At 37.0% G+C, this 26,494-nt stretch overlaps 1 protein-coding gene across 1 annotated transcript in view; it reads left to right on the forward strand.

The window, feature by feature from the left end:
* The window catches only part of Uhrf2 (ubiquitin like with PHD and ring finger domains 2), a 78,450-nt gene that overhangs the window by 32,750 nt on the left and 19,206 nt on the right, over positions 1 to 26,494 (forward strand). Inside the window, exons 4-9 of the mRNA XM_004631733.2 lie at positions 9,105 to 9,323; positions 15,656 to 15,765; positions 16,563 to 16,749; positions 21,373 to 21,496; positions 21,714 to 21,821; positions 24,701 to 24,805. Of these exons, the coding sequence (XP_004631790.1) occupies positions 9,105 to 9,323; positions 15,656 to 15,765; positions 16,563 to 16,749; positions 21,373 to 21,496; positions 21,714 to 21,821; positions 24,701 to 24,805 (853 nt within the window). The remainder of the gene's footprint in view (positions 1 to 9,104; positions 9,324 to 15,655; positions 15,766 to 16,562; positions 16,750 to 21,372; positions 21,497 to 21,713; positions 21,822 to 24,700; positions 24,806 to 26,494) is intronic.

Below are 26,494 nucleotides of genomic sequence, written 5' to 3' on the forward strand. Positions count from 1 at the left end.
AAAACTAGATGAATAAAAATTTCCAGGTAAACATGCAGATTAAAGTCTATATTAATTTCCATTTCTTCCTGTACCCTCCTAGACGATAGTAAAAGAATATATGCATGAATCCCCAGGACAAAAAAGTGAAAAATGGGGCTGGTGAGATGGCTCAGTGGTCTAAAGCCCCTACTTAGAACAAGCTTAACAAAGCCCAGGGACCGCGGTTCAATCCCCCAGCACCACATGCCAGCCAGCCCCGCCCCCTGGTGGGCTGAGCTGGCCACACACACACACACACACAAATAAATAAATAATTTTTTTTTAAAGTGAAAAATGAAAAGAGAATTTTAGAGTGTAAAACAAAGTTGAATGAGTTGTATCTAACTTAGCAATCCAGAGAAAACTGAAACCTAGGTACACTAAAGTATGAGCAAAGCAAGTAAGTCGGCACTGGAGAACTTGGGCAAGACTCAGGCCATGATTCACTAGGTACTTGGAGGTAGGCATATGGAATAGGACCAGAACAGGAGCCTAGTTAATTTGTTGAAGAGCTTTTTAACCACTCTACCCTACTTAGGTTTTAAAGAACAAAAGAAAGCATAATATCCAGGAAATAGAGTTCAACACAAGTAATAGAAAGATCCCAGTGTTACGATATGAAACAGGTCTAGGCTTACTGGGCAAGCTTTAATAAGGTAGAAGGTTCTCGAAGAGATATTTAAGCCCAAAAGATTAGTAGAGGGCCTGAAATACTTGAATATAGGAGTTTTACAACTGTGGCAGAATGGCTGCAAATCAATAATATACACGTGGGAAACTAGCAACCTAAAAGCAGGGAGATGCTCAGTGGAAAATAGAACTATGGAAGAAATAAAACTAAAACATATTTCATTACTTAGTTGTGAATATTATATAGTAAACACAGTAAAAAGATTTTCACAGACTAATTTTTAGGGTACATAATGGCTCCCACTACTGTCTTAAGGGCAGTTCTAAATCTGTGAAACTATTTAGACCAGTTCTTTGTACTTATTATTGGTAGGAGGATTAGATCGGAAGCAAATAAACTGGGATGGGTAGAATAACAGCTCAAAAGCCAAAATAAAAGCATTTCACTTAAAGAGATAATTAAGAAATAGGTAAGAATGGAAAATAATTTTGTCTGCCTTATTATAAATCTTGAATGTTACTTTTTGAATTTGTACACATTTGGGAAAAGCAGTTAAAAGAATGGAAAGAGCCATTTTTGTTTAGTGTTTGGATTTAAATTTGCAGCATTGTAATTTTATTTTTATTATCAGAATCTTCAGGCTGGTTGTGGTGGTAGACACCTATAATTCCAGCACTCAGGAGGCTGAGGCACAAAGATAGCTGTGAATTTGAGGTCTCTCTAGGCTACATAATGGATTTAAGGCCAGTCTGAACTACATAGGGAGATCCTGTCTCACAAAACAAAAAAGCTTTAAGCATGCAGAAGTTGAGAGCCTTTTGTCAAACTTCATTATCAGTATATGACCAGTTTTGCTTTTTCCTGTGAGTGGCCTGAGGTGACCTGCGAAAATGGTTCGCTACTCTCTTGACCCAGAAAACCCCACAAAATCATGCAAATCAAGAGGCTGAAATCTTCACATTCACTTTAAGAACACACATGAAACTTCCCAGGCCATCAAGGGTATGCGTATCCGAAAGGCCAAATATCTGAAGGATGTCACATTAAAGAAGCAATGTGTTGTATACCATTCCGGCGTTATAATGGTGGAGTTGTAGGTGTGCCCAAGCCAAACAGTGGGGGGTGGGCACAGGGTCGGTGACCCAAAAAGAGTGCTGAATTTTTGCTGCACATGCTTGAAATGCAGAGAGTAATGTTGAGCTTAAGAGTTTAGATGTAGATTTTCAGGTTATTGTACATATCCAGGTGAACAAAGCACCCAAGATGTGCCACCGTACTTACAGAGCTCATGACCAGATTAATCCATACTTGAGCTCCCCCTGCCTTATTGAGATGATCCTTACTGAAAAAGAACAAATTGTTCCTAAACCAGAGAAGGAAGTTGCGCAGAAGAAAAAGATATCCCAGAAGAAACTGAAGAAACAAAAACTTGTGGCACAGTAATAAGTTAAGCATAAAATAAATGCAAATAAAATTAATGTTGTCTACTAGAAAAAAAAAAGTATGACCAGTTTTATCTATGACAACCTCCTTGAGCACTGATTGGATTATTTTGAAGAAAGTCCTAGTCTGTACATCATTTCAATCATAAAATACCCTCCCCCTTTTGGTTGAGGCTGTCTTTGGTTCTACAGTTCAGGCTGGTCTTGAACTCTGTAGGTAGCCTCCTGGGCTGACCTCAGAACTCATGGCAATCCTCTGCCCTCAGCCTCCCCAGTGCTGAGATTATAGGTGTGGGCCATCATGCCCTGCATAAATGATACATGTGGCTTTGTTGGCCTTACAGGGTATACTCCTTGTATCTCCCTTCAAAAGAATTTTACTGGCTGGCTGCAAGGAGTCAAGTTAGCTGTTGTCCTTCAACCATAGCACTTAAAATTATGGCAGTATTTGAACTCTTTCCTGGTATAGCCCAGTTAGTAACTAACTATGACAAGGCTTATGAGGCCTGACAGTTTCTGTCTAATGTGGAACTCTGGTTGTATCGCTGTATTTGAGTGTGCTATTGTGTTTGCCAAGACTTTGTCAGTTGTACCATACTGTGATGCTTTTCCATCCCAACCCTTTTTTTTTCTCCACAGTTGACCAACATCAGAGTCTCAGGGCTCTTAGTACCTTGGTTCCAGGCCCTCTCCCTTCACCCTTAACAACTGCTTCTCAAAATAGTCAATTGATAAAATAGCTAAGAGGATTATTTTTAAAGTCTAAAAGTAGGAATTACCTGTCAGATCTGAGACTGCTATCTATAGAAAGTTCTGCTTATGTGCTTGGCCCTTGGTGGGGATTTGCACTATGGTTATGGTTGAATACAAGCTTTTGTGAGCCTTGAATTTTGTTATGTGCTAGTCTTAAAGTTTTGGTATGAGCAAGACCAGTCCCATATCATTTCTTTAAGGACATGGTCTGGCAGACTGTCATTTCATACATGTCACAGTTTTTTTGTTGGAGGAATTAAGCATGTCCTGTGTGACTCTACTGGAACCGGACTCCTAGAGCTTGTGTCCAGGCTATCTTGTTTCCTCTGGTCATCCCATGTGTTTTTCACCTTTTTTTTGTTTTTTTTTTTGTTGTTGTTGTTATGCTTTTGCTATAGGAGATCAATCATGGGTACAGTGATATGCCATCCTCTGAAAAAGAGTCCTGTAAATTCTACTGAATCATTGAACCTCTGCGTGTTCTTGGGAATTCTGACAAATCCCACATAAAATCTAAAAATTTCTTAATTTCAAATAACTAGTCAGTGCTCAGAGTTCCATATTTGTCTTCTTGAAAATAACACCTAGGAAATGATGGGAGGGTGAGAATGGCTATATACGATGGCTATATACGATCAGTATAACCCGTGTGTACTGCTAAAAAAAAAGGAGACAGGGTAGAAAAAATACACCTAGGCCTGGGGCTGTAGTTCAGTGGTAGTGGTAGAGTGCTATATTAGTAGATGTGCAAAGCCTCGGGTTCCATGCCCAACACCAGAACCCCCTCCTTCCACTTTTTTTCTCAAGTTGCAAAGCTAAGGTTCACCCATTTGTTTAAAAAAAAAAAGGTAAAATCTCAATCTACATTTTTTTTTTTTTCCCTTCGTTGTTCTTTGAAGTTACTATGCAGTTTTACTTGTGAGTGAGTTTCCCAGTATGGATTTTACTGATTACATCACCATAGCTGTATTTAATATATTCTCTTAATGAGTTTTCTGAAAAGCCAGCAGTTACTTTGATTAGATTTAATTTCTTTTATTGGATGAGACTACTTGAGAGATATTGATTGCTTATAGTAGCATGGCATTGGGAGACACTTGCTAGCTGTTTCTTCCTCTTCAATGATAAAATTCATGTGTTGTCAGCCAGATCCTTCATTGTAGAATGTACTACTGGCTTTAATGGGTTTAGAAACTGTTAATCTTTACCTAAGTTTGTTATCTTATTAAGTGTATAAACATTGTGATTTTTTTTCTTCATTCGTTAGCTAACCAGTGTAGGATAAACTCTTGGTCCTTGACTTTTTGCCATTTTACCTTTCTTTTTTTTTGGGGGGGGGTGGGGGAAGCAAGGATTGAACTCAGACCCTTGCGCTTGCCAGGCAAGTGCTTATTCTACTGAGCCATCTCCCTGGCCCCTGCCATTTTACTTTTAAGTATTAGTGTAAACTTAAAATGGGTCTTAACTCCTGTTTTAATCTACTTCAGTTGCCATCTTTATTGCTCAAGTTGTCCTCATTCTTGTCTGTGGAGGCTCCTTCTGGTTAACCTAACAGTTGTTGAGTGCTTCTTTTGTGTTCAGGTACAAAAGGATGGCCCATCCCTGGGTTCAGATAGTTCTTAAGGAATCCCAGTTGGTTAGAAGTTACATTCGAAGCATGTAATCTAGGCTGTTGAATTGATGACTTATTTGGTTATGTTTCTAGGCCTTTTCATTGGACAGATAGGAAATATTGAAATTTACTAATATGTACTGTTTATACTGATATATCCGAAGAACTTCATAAAGGCTTGTAACTTACTATCTTTAATTTCATATTTATTATCCCAAAAATGATCGTTTCTAATATTACCATTAATTTTTTGTATTATCCTAATTTATGCAGTAGCTTCAAACTAGAAGTACTAGTATTATGAACAGTATGGTTACTGAAAGTGTTCTTTTCCTATTTTGTCCTTAGAAAGTACATCATTTGGGCTGTATAGTCAACTTATCCAAATCACTTGTAAGAGTTCCTCTCAATGTAGTTACACCATCAATTGTGTTTCTTTGATTTTTCTTTTGATTTTTAAGGAATTTCTAACATTTTGGTTTGTTTTATAATCATGTGAAATATTTTAAACTTGGAAACAAGGTACAATAAGAGAAACTGGACCTCATAGATACTTGCATTAGCTTATGTACCTAGATAGAAAATAATACACTACTCCTATTATTTGAATGTTGCTTTTTGACTTAACTATATCCTGGAAATCACTTCATAGCATGCATCCCTCATTCCTTTTTTGTAGATGTATAACCTTCCGTTATATAATTATATCTTTTTTGTTTCATTTGTTGTTTATGGGATTTAACTTAGTGGTGCTCTCCCACCATGTCTTCAGCCCTGTTTTTCATTTTAAGGCAAGGTCTTGTTAAGTTGCCCTCCTGAATAGCTGGAATTACTGGTACATGCCACCTCACCTGGCTGTGTCATGTTATCTTAAGTGATTGCCTGTTGTGAACATTTCACCTTTTATAGTCTTAGCATTACAGATAGTGCAGCTATATAATACATTTGTGTATAAATGCCTCTCCTGGAAGATTTTTGTTATTTATGTTTGGGATGGATTCCTAGAAGTGGAATTCCTAAGTGAAAGTTCAATATCTGAGCAGTTTTGTGGCTTATTTGCTACATTCTGCCTCTACTGGGGGTGAGGCTGGGGGAGTGCCACTTTGTAGTCCTTTGAGCAGTGTATGAACGTATCCATTTTCCCATGCCTATCAAATAATATTTTAAGATCTGTGTTTTAGAATCTCATTTTGGCAAAAATCAGGTAAGGATTGAAAGGCATCCTAAAAACAGAGAATTTGGACCTTGGCATTAGTCTAAGAACTGGAGATCTTAACTTGGGGTGTAGAGTTACATTGAAGAAGTGTTAACAGTGTACTGTAAGGAGTTCGTAAGTTTCTAGAGGCATTGTCAGAGGAATTAAGAGTGATTGCTAAGTTTCTGAGATCATAAAAAGTTTCTTGATACTACATCGCATCAGTGTATTAGGAAATGTCAGACTTGCTTTGGGATATATTGAATTTCACTGCTTCTGACACTGGATTGGAGGGGTTACATACATGAATCGGAAAGTTTAAGGGTGGAGTACTAGTACGAGGTAAGATACATGCAGATGAACGTGCCCAAGGAATTTAACTTTGATATTACATATTTGAGCACTTGACACATTCTTGATTTTATTTAAAAATAATTTTATGGTACCTTCTGGTTTTATTTTTTTCTCCTTCAATCTAGCAGTTGAACCACTGTGTTTTTAGCTAGAATTTTTATGACATATCTTTTACAGACATTTTTTGTATGTGTATGCACATATATAAAAATATATGTACATTTCATTTACTTCATAATTCTGTCTTTAAGTGGTATAAATTTCTGATTAAATTCCCCTGCTTTCGTGTATAGAATGACTCATTTTGCTTTATCTCCATATAAACATGATTTACATATACATAATTTGAAAACATACAGGTTCTGTATTTTGTTCAAAGTATTTCCAATCTAAGTTAATTTTGGCAAATTTAGGCAAGTTGAGAATTATTTCCCATTGAAACATGGCTTTCACTTTATTTTAAAACTGGAGTAATAATATCATAATGTCAACTGTAACTTTCATGGCAGCTGAGAAAATAATCTTATCTAAAATAGCAGTTTTTCTGTCTTATGGCCTTAAGAGTATCTAGACAGAAATTGAATTGAAACTTCAGAATTAGAAAAACCTTGAAAGGTCTATTTCATCATCATGGTGATTTTGGTGTTTTGTTTTTGTTTTTTCACGGAACCATATGAAACAGCATGATTGTGTAAACATCAGACTTTGGGCTAGAAACTTCTATATTTAGGTCTGACTGCTTAAAACTGGGATTAACAGAGATGGAGGGAGTGAAGCATGGACATTAAAGTTATGTGTACATAACAGTGAGAAAGTAGGAGCAACTGATACTTCTTTTTGTTCATTTTAAAGCACTTTGAAGGTCTTATTTTAGTTCTTAGAAACACCAAAAGAAGTATAAGACTTACATTGAAAAATATTAGGTCTGTTTTGGAGAGTAGTGGTATCTTCATGGTACTATTTCATAGAAGATTTTAAAATTTACCTTAGATTCAGGATCAAGTATCTTTTCTTTCTCATGTCAGAGCTATGGAGACAGCATGGAGTTTCTAAGGATTAAAATGCCACATGCCCCATCATGTATTGTGTGAGCAGATCCTGATTGGAAGGCTTCTCAAAGGGAGTTTCAGCTCAGAGAGAATGAAAGAATCAGTCTTAGAGAACCCCTGCCAATGCTAGATGCCTCCCAATGGTTAAAACTCACAGACTTGGTTAAATTGCGTGATTAGAGATCTTATGTTGAACTAATAGCCATTTATTTTAAAGAACTTAACCATACTGTGTACTGTGACAGTCATAGGCTTGCGTAGTCCTGTTTGATATGGAGGAACTAAGACTAGCTGCAGAAGCAGTTTCCAACTTTAGACGCACTTTCATTTGAACCTGTCATTTTTGGTTGAGTGTTAACTTTTTCATCCCCTAATTTCTACTTTGTTAATGCTGTCATACTATGGTGTAGTATTTAATTATTCTCATATTCTTTCACCACAGAAGTTCTCAAACTTAAAACACACATTAGAGTCACTGAAAGGACTTACAAAGAGAGATCACAGGCTCCATTGCCTGAGTTTGTGACACAGTCCAAAGTGGAGCCCCAAGATGTGCATTTCTAACATATATCCAAGCAGTGCTGATCCTGTGGCGCTGAGGAGCAGTTTGAGAACCACTGCTATGGCAAGTTGGCCTACCTCAATAGATTGTGTCATTTGAGATGGGGACCAGATGTTACTAACTTGCTTTGTGATACACAAAAGACAGCAGCAGGTCTTAATTTTATAGAAGCCAGTGTGAACTGTTATTTGCTCTTTTTGGCCTGATGATAACAAGAAGTTATATCTAATAATAAAGAATGTTCTAAAACATTGTAAAGCCAAGATTTTGCTAGAATTCTTTCACGTAAATATTAAATGGATTTTGGGGGGGCTTTTAAAAAAATGTAAATAGGGACCTGGATGTATATAAGAATATGAATTTTAAGAAGAACTGTGGAGCATACTTGTAATTCCAGCACTGTGGGAGGCCAAGGCTAGAGAACTGCAAGTCTGAGCCCAGCCTGAGTGATTTAATCACCGTGTTCCAAACTAAAAAGCTATGTAATTCCTGCATTCAGTCCTCAGTACTGAATGAAATGGGGGAGGCATGGTGGCACATCCCTGTAAGCCCACCACTCAGGAGCTGAGGCAGGAGGATTGCCGTGAATTCAAGGCCAGCCTAAATGTTTTAGCAAAACCCTGTCTCACACACATAAAAAACCGAGAATCTTATCCTTTTCTTCCTGAGAAAATGGAGGTTATTGGAACATGATAGGTTTGTATCCAAAGCAAATGACACAAATAGTAGAACTCAGTGAACTGGTTTCTCAGAGAGAGGCCAATATTTAGTAGTAGTGAAGGAATTCTTAAATGCTAGTTAAAATGTAAGAATTTTTGCTGTTTTCTTACCCCTTAGCTAACAATAAATGTCTAAGACTAATAAGCGTTACTTTATTTCGGTAACTAAAATTCTCAATGTTTATTGTTTAAATGTCATTAGAATATATAGTCTTAGCTAAGCATGCTTGTAATCCTAGCACTCAGGGAGGCTGAGGCAAGAGTACTGCAAATGTGAGCTCAGCTTGGGCAGTCTAGCAAGACCCTGCCTTACAGGGCTAAGGATGTAGCTCAGTGTGAAAGCCTTTAAGTTCAGTCCATAATAGAAGTGTAGAGCTTCATTCAGAACATCCAGAATGTAACCGTGATACTTTACTGACTATATTACATGTAGTGTATTCTGGAGAAGTAGTGTATTTTCTCAAAGTAAATATTATCTAGGTTCTTGTACACTTGCCCAACATTTTGTGAAGAGACTTTAATCTGCAAGGCCTGTAGAAGCTGGGCAAGAGCATTCATGCTCACATAGAACCCAGCCTGCTATCACTATAGGAAAGGCAAGAGGCCAGAATAAAATACTACACTCACTGCTTAAAGATTGGTGCAACTTGTTTTACCTTTTCTCTCAGATGGTCAGCTCTGCAGGTTAGGTTTGTCTATATGTCATATAATTTTAGTCAGCATTGGTGATAACTATAAACCATGCCCTGTGATTCTTTCTCCTCAGATATCCAGAAAGTGGTACTCTACAAATGAATGTAAAGGATCTCCGACCACGAGCTAGAACCATTTTGAAATGGAATGAACTAAATGTTGGTGATGTGGTAATGGTTAATTACAATGTGGAAAATCCAGCAAAAAGAGGATTTTGGTATGATGCAGAAATTACCACATTGAAGGCAGTCTCCAGGACTAAAAAAGAACTTCGTGTGAAAATTTTTCTAGGGTAAGATCTTTCTCAGTATTTAGTTGCTGAATTCAGGAATGTACTTTATAGGTTCTGAAGCACATGTTTGTAGTAAAAAAGGATGGCTGAGCTTGGTGATGCTGTTAGGCTCAGGCATTTGCCATCAGTGGAGGCCAGCCTGGGCCACATAGTGAGCTTAAGACTGTCCCAAACTATGTAGCAAGACCTTGTCTCAGAAAAGAAAAGAAAAAAAAAAGATGATATCCATGAAAGATGGAACTTTCTCTGCTATAAAAATCAGTTTTGTAATTTCTTAAGAACTTTTATTGAGTGGCTCAAAGCTTTATCTCTACTGTAGCTTTGGAGATATAATTTGGAAGAATCTTAGAAATAAATGGGCATCTTGCTAGAGAAACCCTTCATAGGATTATTTTTTTAAAATTTTATTTTAGGGGGCTGGTGAGATGGCTCAGTGGTCTAAAGCACCTACTTAGAACAAGCTTAGCAGAGCACAGGGCCCGCGGTTCAATCCCCCAGCACCACATGCCAGCCAGCCCCGCCCCCTAGTGGGCTGAGCTGGCCACACACACACTAAATAAATAAGTTTAAAAAATAAAACTAAAATTTTATTTTAAAGAGTAAAAAAAGTATATAAGCAATTAATAAAAACAGAAACAGTAACATACAACAATACATATGGTACAGAATTTCAAAACAAAAATGGAATTCTTATATGTGCAATTATATACAACAGCATTTTAATAGTTGTGTTGTTTTAATAGCAATAGGTAACAACCTTTAGCTGTCTGCTGGACTTGTAATGCTAGCTGCATTTTTCCTTAATTTTTAATCAGCATACAGAATTTAAGAAACTTAATGAAGAGCATTCAAAATGCACAAACTTTCCTGAACTACCAAATCATGCACATATTTCCATCAATTCTATAAGAAATAGTCTTTATGTTGGACATGATGGCACACACATTGAATCCCTACTGAGGCAGGAAGACTGCAAATTTAAGTCCTTCCTGAGCAACTTTAGCAAGACACTGTCTCAAATAGATTTTTTTAAAAAGGTTGAGGATGCAGTCCTGTGATAGACAGATCTTGGGCTCAATCCCCCCAAATGTTTGCGTTATTTATATATACACTTTTATATAAGAATTACTTATATATGTTGTTACATAATCACTAACTTTTAAAAAATGAAATTATAAACTTTGTAGATTTTTGTTAAAATTTCAACATTCTCTTTGTACACTCCTTTCTTAATGAATTCTACTGGATTCATTGTATTGAACATGAAAGATTTTAGAGTGAGACTGATTTTCTTTTACATAATGGAAACAGCTAAAATTAATATCAAGCAAAAGATAACTGGATTAATGGCAGAAAGTTACAGATCTGAGAAGAAGCATATGCTTAATAAAAACACAGTAAGGTTAGGTAAACTACATTACACTAGTTGCCTATTTTTGCAAATAAAATTTTATTAGAATAGCAGTGCCTATTGACTTACATATTATTTGTGCCTGGTTTTGTGCTCAACAGCAAGTATTGAACATTTGGGACTGGCACCATCTGGCTTGCAAAGTTTAATCTACTTATAGTCCGCCCTGTCATATACAAAATTTGCTAGCTCCTTAGATAAGGAAAAAGAATCTTAGGAGGTATGAAATAAAGCTTGTGCTATGTCTTACTTTGGTCAGTGGTACTGGAGATTGAAGGGGTTAGTTTGTTTGTTTTGTTTTGTTTGTATTTTAGGGAAGGGTCTACAGAGTGTTCAGGGTCTCACTACTATATTAGACTTGTAGTGATCCGCCTGTTTACAGCCTCTCAAGAGCTGGGATTACAGGCACACGCCACCATGCCCAGTCTCAGTTGCCATCTCAGCACGCCCCCGGGGCCGACACAGCAGGCTTTGGGGATTGCCTGCCCCTGTGTCTGCTTGTAGGCACTTTAATCCGCTGAGCTATTTGGCTGGCCCTATATTTTGTTTTGAGACAGAGTTTCACAATGCAATTGAGGCTGGCCTTGAACTCACTTTGTAGCCCACACTGACTTTAAACTTACAGTGATCCTTCTACCTCAGCCTCCTCAGTGTGCTAGGATTACACATGTGTGCTACGTCTGACTGAAGCATATATATAATTTCTTTCTAAAGAGAAAAGACAATAGAAATGAGTGACAATAATTGATAATATACTGTATGGTTATCTTCAAGGTAGTTGCTGAGATTGCAAAGTGGGGCATGAAAAATTGATCAAACAATATAAGCACCAACTTTCTTTCCTTCCAATGAATTAATAGAAGTTAGTAGTATAATTTATCTTGCATATACATACTTATTTATTCTTCCTTTTCCCTTCCTTATATTCTCCTTTCCCCCATCCCAGTTTCTCCTTCCTTTCCCATTTCCCAGTATCTCTTGTACATTTTGGATCATACTTACTCTTTCAGCTTCTTATGCTAAAGAGGCAATACAATGTTTACAATGCAAATATGATTTATTTCACTGAGGAGTATGGTCTGTACTTGCATCAGTTTACCTATGAAAGTCTCAAGTTTATCCTTTTCTAAAAATTATTTTGAGGGGGCCTGCCCCTTAGCTCAGTTCTTTAAGTGGCTGCTTCAACAAAGCAGTCAGGCTCAGGTTGCTGTGGTTCGATCCCCACAACTCAAGCCAGCCAAACCTGCCCTTGAAGGCATTCCGAGCAAAATAAAAAATAATAAAAATTATTTTGAGTCATAATTTAGGGTAAGAAAGGCCAACCATGAACAGAAATTAGTTGTAAAGAAGTTCAGTATCAAACATGTAGTAGGCTTTTCTTATTCCCAAATACAGCATACTATTTATGTAGCATTTACACTACATTATTATGAACAGTCTACAAAAAATTGAGAGGATGTATATAGGTTATATATAAACAAACACATTTTATACAAGGGATTTGAGCATCTGCATTTTTATAAGGGGAAGTGAGTATCCTATGAATAACCCTGTAGCTTGTCAGGCTAAGTGTTTAATTCAGCAAACATTGAAAAGTATATGCATCTAAACACATATTTAGGAACATTTTCATCACCTCCAAAGGTTTTCACAGGCCCTCTTATAGTTTATTCCTACCACCTCATTGGCCCCACATAACCCCACTAATCTGCTTTCTATTAGATTAGATCTCACCTGACAGAATTTTGAACTCTTAAAATGAGCTCTATAGCTGTAAACTTCCATAACAGTTAACAAAGTCAGTATCTAAAGGCTGAGGAAATTTATGTTTCAATAGTGAGCAAAAGGAAAAGATTGTTACCAATTTCCATACAAAGGCAGAAGAGAAAAAAGAAAGGAACAAGAGAACATTTCATATAAGGAAGCATCCAGAAAGATAAGCATGAGTCAGGAGGTGAGCCAAAGATTATAATTAGTCCAATCTAGTCTCTGGAATAAAGAATATAGGTAAAGCATTATTGTGGTATTAAAGACAGACTGTTTCAATGAATCTTTCTTGAGAACTCTTTTCAACTAGCAACCAAGATGAGTAGAGAGAATTTGACATGGAGTGGCGATAAGCATTTGTTATATTTCTACATTTAGAACTAGGACTAAGGGGTAGGGGATTTAGCGCAGTGGATGAATGTTTAATTAGATTGATTGATTTATTTTTGTGGCCGACTTAGCCAGCCCTGGGGCAGGGCTGGCATGGCATATGGTGCCAGGGATCTAACTGCTGTTCTTGAGCTTGCCTAAGCAGGCACTTTAGCCCACTGAGCTATCTCGCTGGCCCCTGACTAGAATTCTTAAGGCCCTGTGTTCAGTCCCCAGCAGAGGAATTGAGGGACACAAAGAAGAAAGTATAGTATGTAACGACTAAAGATCTGACATTGTGGCTATATTATAATCAAAGAAGTGGGAAAGTACAGTAAAAGTTCTTATTTTTCAGCAGTTATAATTACATGTAATATAGGAAAAACAATCACGTTTATAGTATTTTTGGCAGCTGAGAACTAGAACTTTATGTTCTAAAGGAGAAAGGAAAAACATACACATGTATAAATGGTAGGTAAATATCCATTAGGCCTAAATTTGTACAGAAAATGTTAGTATGTACTTGGGAGTTTTACAAGAAATAACAGATGAACAAAAAAGCTATTTAAATAACACTTCGGAAATGCAGTTATCGAAATGCAGTTATCGTAATCAAGACTGTTAAAAAACCACTAATGATTGGACTGCTTCAACAAATTGTAAAGAAGAGAGAGATGCTGTAGGAATTTCTAGATAGAGACTTTTTAAAAAATGTATTTAGTACAGGGTTTCACTACACAGGTTGGACTTTTAGTGATCCTCCTGGTTTCTACCTCCTAAGCACTGGGATTACAGTTGCGTGCCACCACACCCAGTCTCAATCATGGTGCTGGGGCGGCCACACCAGGGATCAAACCCATCCGAGTCTGCCTAAGCAGGTGCTTTAATCCACTAAGGTATCTGGCCGGCCTACATAGAGACTTTTAAAGCAGGCAAAACTATCCACCTGCTTAGGGAGTTAGACAGGTAATTACAGAAGAAAAGGTAAATCTGCCTTTGGGAGAGTATGAAGTTGTCTTGGGAGAGGCATGCCAAGGGTTCTGAGGTAGGTGATCTGTTTTCTGTCATGATTGTTAGTCTCAAAGGATGTGCACTTTACCCACTTAGGTGACATTCTTTGTTTACTACTTGATATTAAAAGTTTTAAAGGAAGCCAGGCATGGTGACACACAGCTATAATCCCAGCACTTGGGAGGATGAGGCAGGAGGATCACAGTGAGTCCAAGGCCAGCTTGAACAACACAGTGAGACCCTGTCTCGAAAAAAAAAAAAAAAGAATTTAAAGAAACAGTGGGAAGTGGCATGGCTATGAAGATCAAGCTCTCTCGAGTGAGTGGTGTGCGTAATCCTGCCTCAACCCCTTTATATACCCTCTAAATGATTAGTCATCCTAAGGTGGACGCTCCCCACCCCTAGGGAGGGGCCCATGCGCAGGATGTGCAAGCCGATCCAGCCAAGCTTCTGACCGCTCAAGTTGGCGCAATGTGTCAGCCACCACAGTAGTTCTACGCAGAAGTCTGTCCAAGGCTTTTTTCAATATGTGGGATAGTATTTTTTTTATTATTTTATTTTATTTTATTTTATTTTATTTTATTTTATTTTATATCTTAGGGAAGGGTCTACAGAATGTTCAGGGTCTCACTACGAGATCAGACTCATAGTGATCCACCTCTTTACAGTCTCCAAAGAGCAGGGATTACAGGTCTGCGCCACCACACCCAGTTTCAATTGCTGTCTCAGCATGCCCCGGGGTGGGGCTGGCACTGCAGGCCCCAGAGATTGAACCTCCGCTGAGCTATTTGGCTGGCCCAGTATAATATTCTTATAAAGATGAATATCATGATGTAATTTAATGGAGCAGTCTATATACATATAGCTAAGTACCAAAAATATAACTTTTTGTGTGTAAATGATTTATTAAACAAAATGATTTATTAAACATTCTGTCAACGATAAAAAAAAAAAAGTGGGTGGAAGAATGGGAAAAATCTCCACATAAATTCTAACAACAAGAAGTTGATACAAAATATGTTACTAGAGATAAAGAGATTTCATAAAATAGTGTAATTTGGGCAAATCGAATAATGTACTTTCAAAATGTACAGCAAAAACTTACAGATTAAGGACAAATATATAAGTCCAGTCATGGTAGAAAAGTTTGAAGAAATATTTGCAAATAGATATAAATTAACGGTAACAAATACAGCTTTGTATTTGAAAATCTGCCTCCCTCTTTCTTTCTCCGTCCCTCTCCCCGGACATACTCTGTGCCCTTGGTGCTAGGAATTGAAGCCTGAGCATTCACACGTAGCTGCACTCTAGTTCCCTTTAAAATTTGACATGTCCTTTTTAAGTTTCCCGGGCTAAACTTGGACTCTTGCTTTGGCATCCTAAATATCCAAGATTATTTTTTTTGCTGGATAATCTAAGAAACAGTGTATGAATTTGCATTTTGATGATACTGTAAAAATATACCTGACTTTGAATGTTAGCTAATTTTTTTGAGCTCTACTGTTAGAATAATAACTAGGCATGTGACCGAGCCCCTGTAATCCCAGCATTTAAGAGGCTGAGGCTGGAGGAGTGTAAGTTCAAGGCCAGTCTGGACTACATAGTGAGACTCTGCTTATTTAAAAAAAAAAAAAAATCGGAGTGATCAGAATAGATGTAAGCTCAATTTGTAAGTGGGCAAAAATTCATTGAGTTTCCAAACTGACTTCTAATTATCATTTGCCATTGTGTAGATTTTGTTATAGAAGTTAAATCAGTTTTCTTTTCAAAACAGGGGTTCAGAAGGAACATTAAATGACTGCAGGGTAATTTTCATAGAAGAAATCTTCAAGATTGAGAAGCCTGGAGCCCATCCTCTTTCATTTGCAGATGGAAAGTTCTTAAGTATGTGATGTATATGATAGAACTTTGTTTTTTACTGACTGGTCAATAGCTTAGAAGGAAGTTAAAAACTATAGACCACATAATTTTCATTCTAACAGTAGAAAGAAAAAAATGCCTTCCAATAAAATAATCTAAATTTTTCTAATTGTCAAATGGTCTTTCAAATGATTAACCATTTGCATTCCCACCATCTGTGTGCCATTTTCTCTATATTTTTATCAGTACTATTAATTTTTACTAATCTAGTAGGACTGAAGATCCAAAGTGAGCACTCTTTGAAAGGAAAGAGTATAAGGGCATTTGTCTGAAGTCTTGCCCAGAGTTTCTCAATTTTTCCTAATTCAGTCAGCTGTTAATGTCTCACTCATTTTTCATGGCACCCAAAAGAAATATAAACCAGTTCCATTTACTGAGTACTTTTGTGGAACAAATTACATTTCCCTTGAAATTTTAAAGTATCCTGTGTTGTCCTAAGTTCACAGCACTGCCCTAGAGTATCACAGTGAATATTTGGGGAACTCAGGAATGGTGGGGTTCTCTTTATAATACAGCTTTTAAGGCAAAAGTTTGTATTTGCATTAGCTGTCATTAGATTTTTCACTGGCATAAACATGAGCTGTGTCCCTGAAATGCTAATTTAATAAGCCTGGAACAGTCATTTATTCTTTAATTTTCTCACTTGGCTATTGCTTTTGGTTCCTTTCCATTAAAAAGCTATTCATTCACATATTTTCCTTATAATGCTAATAAGTGGGAAAAATATTTTTTAAGAGTTGTTTTTGTTTTGCTTTTCATAGGGAAAAATGACCCTGAATGTGACCTGTGTGGCGGAGACCCAGATAAGAAATGTCATACTTGTTCTTGTCATAAATGTGGAGAGAAACGTGAACCCAACATGCAGCTCCTTTGCGATGAATGTAATATGGCCTATCATATTTACTGCCTGAATCCACCTTTGGATAAAATCCCAGAGGAAGAATACTGGTATGATCATCAGGTTTTTCTCATTTTATGAAGAATCGAATATGAAATGTGTATCTGAACCACTAGCAACAGTTTTAAAAATACATAATGTATATCAAAGTGCTTAAAATATTACAACAGTTCCTTTGCATTGATAACTGCATGGGATTATAGTAGCAGCTTTCCAACTCAGTCCTTATAGTCCAGACTCTAATGTGGAGTCTTTCAGAAGGCAAAAAGGACTGTGTTACTCTTTGTTCAAAAGCTTTATTGAAACTTACATATTGTTTCTGCCTTTCTCTAGCTGTATCTCATCACTTCCTCTTCCATTTCTAAAAGTACTCTACAGTCTAGCCAGATTTCACCTTAACTAAGTCATGTTCTTCTTCAGAGTTTTGCACGTGATACATTTTCTTCTTTGAAGTGTTGTCCTCTTAGGGTTAGCTTCAAGACGATACTCATCCTTCAGCTTCTCATTTAAAAATGTCTTTCTTCGTAAGCCTTTGCAGATTGCCCGCACTGTATTAGGTGTTTTTGTTAGCAGATGGAAGCATCTGACAAAAGTGCTTTTATTACTGTGTCTAATCCTGTGTGTTCGGTGAGCAGACCAAAGCTCCAAGGCCCAACATACTTGTCAAAATCTAAATTTCTGTGTGTAGTTTTAGCTATTGAAAAATAAAAGATAATGACAATAAATGGGAATAAGACTGGGAATAATGTCTGATCAAAGTTTAATGACATTAAATACTTTGGGTTTTTTGTTTAGTTTTGTATCGGGAATTGAACTGAGGACCTTACACTTGCTAGGCAGGTGCTTATGCTGCTGAGCTATCTCCCCAGCCCTTAAATACATGTTAAGGAATACTAGTTTTTTCCCTTTTAAAATCATGGGCCAAATTGTTGCCATTGGGGCCGGTGAGATGGCTCAGTAGAATAAGCGCTTCCCTGGCAAGCACAAGGGCCTGAGTTCCATCCCCGGTTCTGAAAAAAAAAAAAAAAAAAAAAACTGGGGCTGGTGGGATGGCTCAGTGGTCTGAGGCACCTACTTAGAACAAGCTTGGCAGAACACAGGGGCCGCGGTTCGGTCCCCCGGCACCGCATGCCGGTCGGCCCCGCCCCCTGGTGGGCTGGGCTGGCCACACACACACACACACACGCACACACACAAATAAATAAAATTTAAAAAAAAAAAAAAAACAAATTGTTGCCATTGAGGGTTTTAATGATGAAATATATACTCAGAAATAATACGAGAAGTGTGTAGTTGATATCAATGTGAAGAAGAGATTCTTTGCATTTCCTTTGCACTTTTCCCACGTGTTAGAAAGATACTTACTTGCTCTGACACAAGAGAGGCTATGTGGATGAGAGAAAAGGGGAAGGGATCAAGCATCTTCTGGCGCCTTTACTGCTAACCTACATGGTCACACTGAATCTGTCCTTGGGAGTAATCATTGTTCCTCTAAAGTTACAGATGCAAACCCTTCTCATGGTCTCACAATTCCTTATCATTTTGCCTTTCCAGAAAATTTGGTCCTGCAGTTAATTTCTTTTCCAAATTGCCATTACTAGACCATGTATTATTACTATCCTAGGATCTCTTGAATTTTCAAAACACACAAACTTCCCTTAATGCAGTCCCCCACCAGCCACTTCCCTGTTTGCTGCTCCCTTCATGGCCAGACTTCTCCAAAGCCACCTGATTGTTCTGATTCTTTTGTTCTGGCTTTTACCCCTCAGCACTGCTGTGTACTTTCCTTACTACCTCTCCATTGTATGCCTCAGGTAAGGCTGGTAGAAACTTTGTGTTTTCTATCTCAGAAGTCACTTCTTGGTCCTTTCCCTACTCAACTGTTCACCTACTTTGTGTGTGTGTCTGTATGTATCTGTGTGTGTGTCTGTCAGATTTTATGACATTTGATCCTAATTTTTCACCTTCTACTTCAGCCTTATTAATGTTTTCCCCTCACCAAATTTTGGTATCTCTAAAGCATTACCTACAGGGCCTTCCCCTTAGCTCAGTTGTTCAAGTGCCTGCTTAAACAAAGCAGTCAGGCTCGGGATGCTGTGGTTTGATCCCCAGATCCTCAAGCCAAACCAGACCTGCCCTGAAGGTATCCTGAGCCAACCCCCCCCCCAATTCTTTTTCCCTTTAAATAAATAAAGCATTACCCATTTTCTTTTCATCCTTGATTTCTAAATGATTTCATCTAGTCATGACACTTTAAATATTAAGGTATTATTTTGAAGTTTTGCTTTGAAATCAAATCTCCCCTGAGCTTTGTATTTCGATACACGTTTGCTTATTTGACTACATCCCCAGGTCAGTCCAGACACAGCTGTTGGTTTTCAGAAACACTTATCCTAAAATCCTGTTCCTCTCCCAACTTCTGGTTAATAAGGCTCTATCCACTTCTCATGCCCAAAAGCCATGCTTATCTTTGTAGTCCCTTCACTTACTCCATCTCTTAATACATTATCAAATCTGAATTAATTTTCTATAAGCTCCCTTTTCATGCCCCAGTACAAACCACTATTTGTTACCTGCTCTTCTGTACTCCACAGTGCCCTTTGTTTCCACAGTACTTATTGGCTGCCCTTTCTCCCATAACATCAGGATGATGTCACTAAGTTCTGAATCAAGACCATGCATCTGTTTAAAACCTCCACTGTTTTTTGTATTATGTTTATAGTAAAATTAAGTTACCACCATTTATGGGGCTGACCCTTGTCTATTCTCTTAACTCCATTACTTATTACCAGCGTGTTTATTTACTAACTGTATTCACTTTTATGTTCCTCTGGGTTTACCATGTATTTGTATGCTTCGGGACCTTTGTGCCTACCTGTTTCTTGGCTTCTCCACCCTTGGAGAAATCCCCTTTCCAACTGCTCTTTTCACATAATGCTGATTTCATTTACAGTGTAGTACTTAAAACTATGTAGGGCTGGTAAGATAACTCAGTGGACTAACTACCTGCTTAGGCAAATACAGAGACCGGGTTTCAATCCCTGGTGCCAACTGCCATGTCAGCTACCGCCCCTGGATGCACTGAGACAGCCACCAAGACCAGGTGAGGTGGCACACACCTATAATCCTAGTGTTGGAGAGGCTGAAACAGGAGGATCACTAAGGGTCTGAGCTGTGTAGTGAGCCCCTGTACCAAATACATAAACAAACCAAACAAACCCTATGTAAAGTTCTTTCCTTTTACACAACGACTTACCTATTTTCTTCACAAGTATTTTTCCTCAGCACCAGTTAATGCCTGCCATATTGGAGGTCCCAATACTTCTGGAATTATTCCCAGGCATGACCTTTGGAGGATAGTCTTAAATTACACCATGGAATAGCTCTAAATTCATATCAGGGTCCTTCATTTCACCTGGAACTACTTGACCTTAAATCGTATGTTTTATTTCTTCAAGTCATGTTGTTTGGATATTTAATATTTGAAATCATTTTCTCATCAGACAGTTAATAGTTACTTTAGTTATATACTCTTTAATTATTATTGTGAAATGCACATTAATGTTAAAAGAACAAATTAATTTTTGGAAGCTTTTGCAATTTCCCAATTAGAAAATTTGTTTTTGTTTTCATGGGATGCTGAGGGTTGAGTTCAGGACCGACTTCAGGAATTGAACTATGTCTCTTTTTCTCCTGTAATGCTAACCAAGTTACCTCGTAGAGTTTTTATTCCTTATGAGCTAAAAGTAACCTCATCTCAGCTGGGTGTCGGGGTACACACCTGTACTCCCAACTACCCAGAACACTGAAGCAGGAAGATTGCATGTTGAAATCTAACCTGCACAATTGAGAAAGATCTTATTTGAAAATAAAAGAAAAAGAGGGCTAGAAGTATAGTTCAGTGGTAAAGTACTTACTCAGCCTACCTTATGTCCTAGGTTCAATCCCCAGCTCAAACAGAATAAAAAGGAGAAGAAATATATAGTCACACAAAACCCCTAATATACCATATCTATTTATCATATTTGAAAGCATTATCTATTGACATATACTCTTACAAAAGATTTAATGCAACTTATGATAAAGAACCAACAAGTTAGGGAATTAAAATAGAAAAAGGAGGAAACTGACATAAGCAAAACTCTCTGGTGTTTTACACAGTCGTAACAGACTGTATATTTTCAATTCTGAGAATTCTAAAACCAAATAAGGTATGGAGATCTATCCATTGCCTAGTTCAGTATTTGGTCAAAAAGAACCATTCGTTTGTACTTTTGTTTTAATGCTGGGAATTTCAAATAAATAATTTCTACTGTCATACTGCTAAGATTACAGTTTGTGGTGCCACAGACTCACAGTTTTCTCTGACTTTAGAATTCAGTTTTGAGAATTTGTAAGAGTAAAATCTTTAATGTTTCTAAAGGCATAATAAATGTGTTCTTATACCTAGCTTAATCATGAAGGTATTATTAAAAGTTTAATGTGACCTGGAGCTAGCCCAAGGTCCTGAGTTCAGTTCTTGGAACCAAAAACAAAAACAAGTTTAATGTGTGCTGAAACTCTGAAATCTATCCCAAGTAATACATCTTAGACTTGTATTTAAGCTATAAAGGTTATTATTCCATTATTGCCCTTCTACAATATTGTCAAAATTGTTCTTTTTTCTTTTAAAGGTATTGTCCTTGCTGTAAAACTGATTCCAGTGAGGTTGTAAAGGCTGGTGAAGGACTCAAGATGAGTAAGAAGAAAGCAAAGATGCCTTCTGCCAGTACTGAAAGCCGGCGGGACTGGGGCAGGGTAAGGAAGAAATTCACCTTTTCCGCCTAGTAACAAATTATATTATATAATGTTTTAAAGCATACAGTAGTTATGGTATAAAAAATTAATATAAGGTAAAAAATCAATGATACCTAAATAACATATTAGTGGCGCTTCTATGTTATATTTGGGAATTCAGTTTTTTGATTAAGAGATGTAACATACTTGCTATCTCAGTTTGTTCTGTAACTTGCAGGGCATGGCTTGTGTTGGCCGTACAAAAGAGTGCACTATTGTCCCTTCTAATCATTATGGACCTATTCCTGGTATTCCTGTTGGATCAACGTGGAGATTTAGGGTTCAGGTATGTTTTTGAATTGGTATAGTTGAAAAGGTAAAATGAATTTATATGAAAATTGAAGTAATGTTAACATGTATTGATTGTAAGACAGACCTTGTTAGCACATGATGGGGTTAGCCAAATAGTCCAGTGTACTCAAGCACCTACTTAGACAGGTGCAGGGACAGAGGTTCGGTCCCCGGCTTGCTATGCTAGCCTGCCCCCAGGGCTTGCTAAAACAGTGACTGAGACTGGGCCTGGTGGCACATGCCTGCAATACTAGTGCTGGGAAGGCTGAAAACAGGAGGATCACTATGACTCCAATCTGTGTAGTGAGACCCTGTAGACCCTGTACTAAAATAAATTAAAAAAACAATAGCCCATGGTGTTCTCTGCTGTTGGAAGGTTAACCAGGAATGTACCTCACAGAATTGGTCATCAACTATTCTTTCTTACCAAGCTATTTTTGTTATGTTACGGTGTTTTTTTTAATCTTTCTTTCCTTCCCTCCTTTCCTTCCACCTTTCTCCCCTTCTGGCAATACTAGAGATTGAAACCAGTGCCTATCCACTGAGCTACATCTCCAGGTGCCTGTCCTTAAATTTTTTTATTTCAAGACAGGATCTTGCTAAATTGTGTAGCTAGCTGGGCTCAAACTTGGAACTGCCCTGCCTCAGCCTCACAGAATGCTGGGATTTTAGGTGTGTGCCCATATTTAGCTCTTACCTTTAAGCTTTCAAAGGAATTTTCTCACTAAAAAATTGTAGTGTTTGAAATATTACAGTTTTTCTTTAAGTCATGCGGTACTCATTTAATTTCATTGAACTTTAAAAAGCTGCCTTTGAGTGTTTTCTCTGAGGCTTTCTCTCCTCACTGAAAACAATTATGTCAAATATATTGGAGAGAAAGAAGTACTAGTAATGCAGGAATAAAATTTTCTCTTTTCACTTAAGGAAGGTACTATTTATTTTCCTAATTTCTTTTTTAGAAAGTTAATTTTACCATGGAAAACTTAACGTGAAAGAAACAATTTCTGCAGAACCGTTCTCAGATACCTAGTATTCTGAACTTCAATTAAAGCTCCTTGGGCCAGTAAGATAGCTCAGCAGTCTAAAGCACCTGCTTGGGCAAGCATGCAGGGACTGCAGTTTGATACCTGGAACTATATGCCATGCCAGCCTGAGCCGCCCACATAAATAAATCAAGCAAGCAAGCAAGCAAGCAAGCAAGCAAGCTCCCTTTTATATTTAGGGATCCATTGTCCTGAGATCTTTGATATGATTAAAATAAAGAAATTTTACATAGCTTGAAAAGTCAAGTAGTGTGTGATTTTAATTTTAAAAACCCACCTTAATTTTTATCTACACTTTCTGTTTTTCAGAGATAAAATTTTAGTTATTTTCCCTGGCTTTACCTTTTTTCTAAATAATACGTTTATTTCTTTTATTTTTTAGTTTTATGAACTTCCTTCTACAGAAGATGGATAGTTAGCTTAGTACTTTGTGTTCTCTCATCCTTGGAATAGTTGTATCAGTTTTAACTGAACTGGTATTTGGGATTTGTATTTTTCATTACTTTTGATCTATAAGTACAGTAAGATTATAAATACAAAATAATGAAGTAGTATAACTTTTTGTTCTTTTTTTTTTCTGTCATTAAGTCATTCCCTAACTATGAAACCTTTGTGCTGTATTCTAAGACTCCATGGTGACTGAGAGTAGTGGCTTTAACATATAGTAGGACGGATTTACCTGTTAGGGAAAGGGAGAGAGTAGAACAGATCAGAAGCCTCTGCCTTCTGCTAAACTCTGGAGTTACCAAGGCCTCAGTTTTTCCCATGTCAGTTGTTTTTACCATCATAAACCAAAGCCACTTTCTTTATCCATGCTCACTGTGTAAACTTGAATTTCAGCTTATTTACTAAGAATAGTTGTTTCACAATATGTTCCTCAGGGAGTGCGAAGTATAGAAAGAGGAGGACTTGTTTCAGTAAGGAAAATTTCAGAATATATGAGACAAAGCAGAGGACTTTGAAGTAGGATAGCATCACTAAACTAGAAATGGATTTTATGTTTGGGTAGTGTTGAGTAATTTTCATTCTTAATGTATAGGATGCATAAATATAGCTGGGAAAATGGGGAAATAGGTGTAATACAGTATATAATGCTTCACTTGAGCTTGATACTCTAAGATCATTTCATACAAGCACAGTTCTCTAAATAGAGATTCTGTTTATGATAGGATAGGTTCAGAGAAGCAAAACTGAAGGCAGTGAAACAGGGTCCGATGTAAAGTAAAATAAAAAAAAAAAAATGGATTTGAAGGATTTAGGAAGTGAAGAATCCTTGTGACCATATGTATTAGGGAATATAGGAAAAGAATGGGATAAAATAATTCCTGCAATTTTTTTACCTGAAAATCTGGGTAGGGAATAGCCATAATCAAAGATGAAAAATACAGGAGAGAGGTGATCTTGACTGCTGATAGTTTTCTTTTATCTCAGTTAGCCTGGAAGTTGATGATGATTTTTATCGAGTTACTGTGAAACTGAGAACTCTAGACATACTCAAAATTAAGGTTGTCTCTTTCCTCCCTTTTGGATTTATTTGGGTTGAGAGCAACCCAGGGGTGGTGATACACACTTATAACCTCAGCACTCAGGAGGATGAGGCTGGAGGATCATTGTTAGTTCAAGACCAGCCTGAGCTACAAAATGAGCTCAAAGCCAGCCTGAATTGTATAGCAAAGACCCTGTCAAAAAGAAAAATAAAATAAGAGCAAAAGATAAAACTGGGTGAGACAGGATTCTTGAGTTTTTATGGTTTAGTAATACATGCAAAAGCATTTTGTAAACATGACAATTGTTCAGAGGCATTCTGAGATTCTTTTTACCTATTTTATAGGTGAGCGAAGCAGGTGTTCATAGACCCCATGTTGGTGGAATTCATGGTCGCAGTAACGATGGGGCTTATTCTCTTGTCCTGGCTGGTGGATTTGCTGATGAAGTAGTAAGTTGTGATATGACTTTGTTCTTTAGAATCTGTCTTGTTCACTTAGGAAAATGTAAAAGCTTTGTCTAGGATACACTAAATAATGATATCTATTTTCAGCATAGTTTTTATGTTGGAGTAATCAGTTTTCTACAGACAGTAAGAGAAATAAACTGGTAGTGTCTTATCTCTACATGTACTAATTTGACTGACATTAACATTTGGTAACTGTTACACAGAAAATACAGTCTTTGTTGAGCTCAGATTTTAAAAATTAAGTTTATGGTTTTGAGGTAATTAAAGATTCACAGTAATTGGAGCATTAGAATAGTATTGGCACCATGTGCTCCTGCATGGGAGACATTTTGTCTGATGCCCTGGAGCAGTGTCACAACCAGGTCATTGATCATACATAATTCTAAAAATTCCTATTATCATAATTTCTATTATGCATCTTCAGTATGGGTCAAAAATACAAAAAATATTGTATATAGTTAAACGTTGGATTGTGAGTAATTTGGTCTATAAGAGTTCCACAGGCGAGCAAGCATTTCTAAGAAATTGTAACTTAATGAGCAATATCTTGCATTGGAATAGTATGTCATGCCTCACATGGCCATATCTGGTCTTATAGATCTCTTTCTCATTGCTTCAATATACAAGTGCTTTGGATTCTAAGTAGAATGAATTACTCTTTCAGACCCAGGTTTTACTGCAGTTATAGTCAGCCACTAGAACTTTACAAGGCTGTTACAACATAGAGCAGGTAGAAGTGTAGACTATCACCATGCTGTGCACTAATCCCAGTAACCATTAATCTGTACTCCATTTGTATAATTTTGTCACTTAAAATTTTTTGTAAGTGGGACATGTATTTTGTAACCTTTAGGATGCCCCCCTTTTATACATTCCCTCAAATGTAGAGAATCGAGACATAGGTACTTGTAACAGTCGTGCATTTGTTTTTATCCCTGAATATTGTCCATGGTATGAATGTACTATAGTTGAACTATTCACTTGTTGAAAATGTCTCTGTTACTAGTTTTCAGCTATTACAGCTAAAGCTACATTTGTATATATGGTTTTTGTAAATTAAGTTTTAATTTCTCTAGGGTATATGTCAAGGATTGCAATTCCTGACAGTTTTGTTTTTATTTTTCTAAAGAGACTGCAAACTGTTTTGTGATTACCATTTTACATTTTTATCAGCAGTGTATCAGTGATTTGAGTTATTCTGCATCCTTAGGAGCATTTACTATTTTGATACTTGTTAAGCCATAGTGGTAGGTAGGAAGTGGTATCTCATTTTAATTTGCATTTCCCTAGAACCCAGTAATGTTGAACTTAATTTATTTGCTTGTTTGCCATTCATACAGCCTTAAGTTTGTCTTTTTACATTTTCTAATTTGGTTTTTTGATTTTTGCCATTTATCAGATATGTAGTTGTCAGATATTTTCTCTTTAGTCCATGATTGTTTTTATGGAATGTTAGATGAGTTAGAGTAGCTATGGAGAAGACAATTGTGGTATGTTTTCAGAATGAAAAAACAACAGAAAAGCTTGCTTTTTTTTTTTTTTTTTTTTTTTTTTTTTTTTTGTATTTTTAGGAAAGTAACAGTACTGCCCCCACCAAAAAATATATATAAAGGACTCATGTTAGTTATGTACTCTGAGCAAATCCTTTCTTTAAACATATGGAGTATATCC

Source organism: Octodon degus, unplaced genomic scaffold (assembly GCF_000260255.1).
Source record: "Octodon degus isolate 3935 unplaced genomic scaffold, OctDeg1.0 scaffold00044, whole genome shotgun sequence".
NCBI lineage: Eukaryota > Metazoa > Chordata > Mammalia > Rodentia > Octodontidae > Octodon > Octodon degus.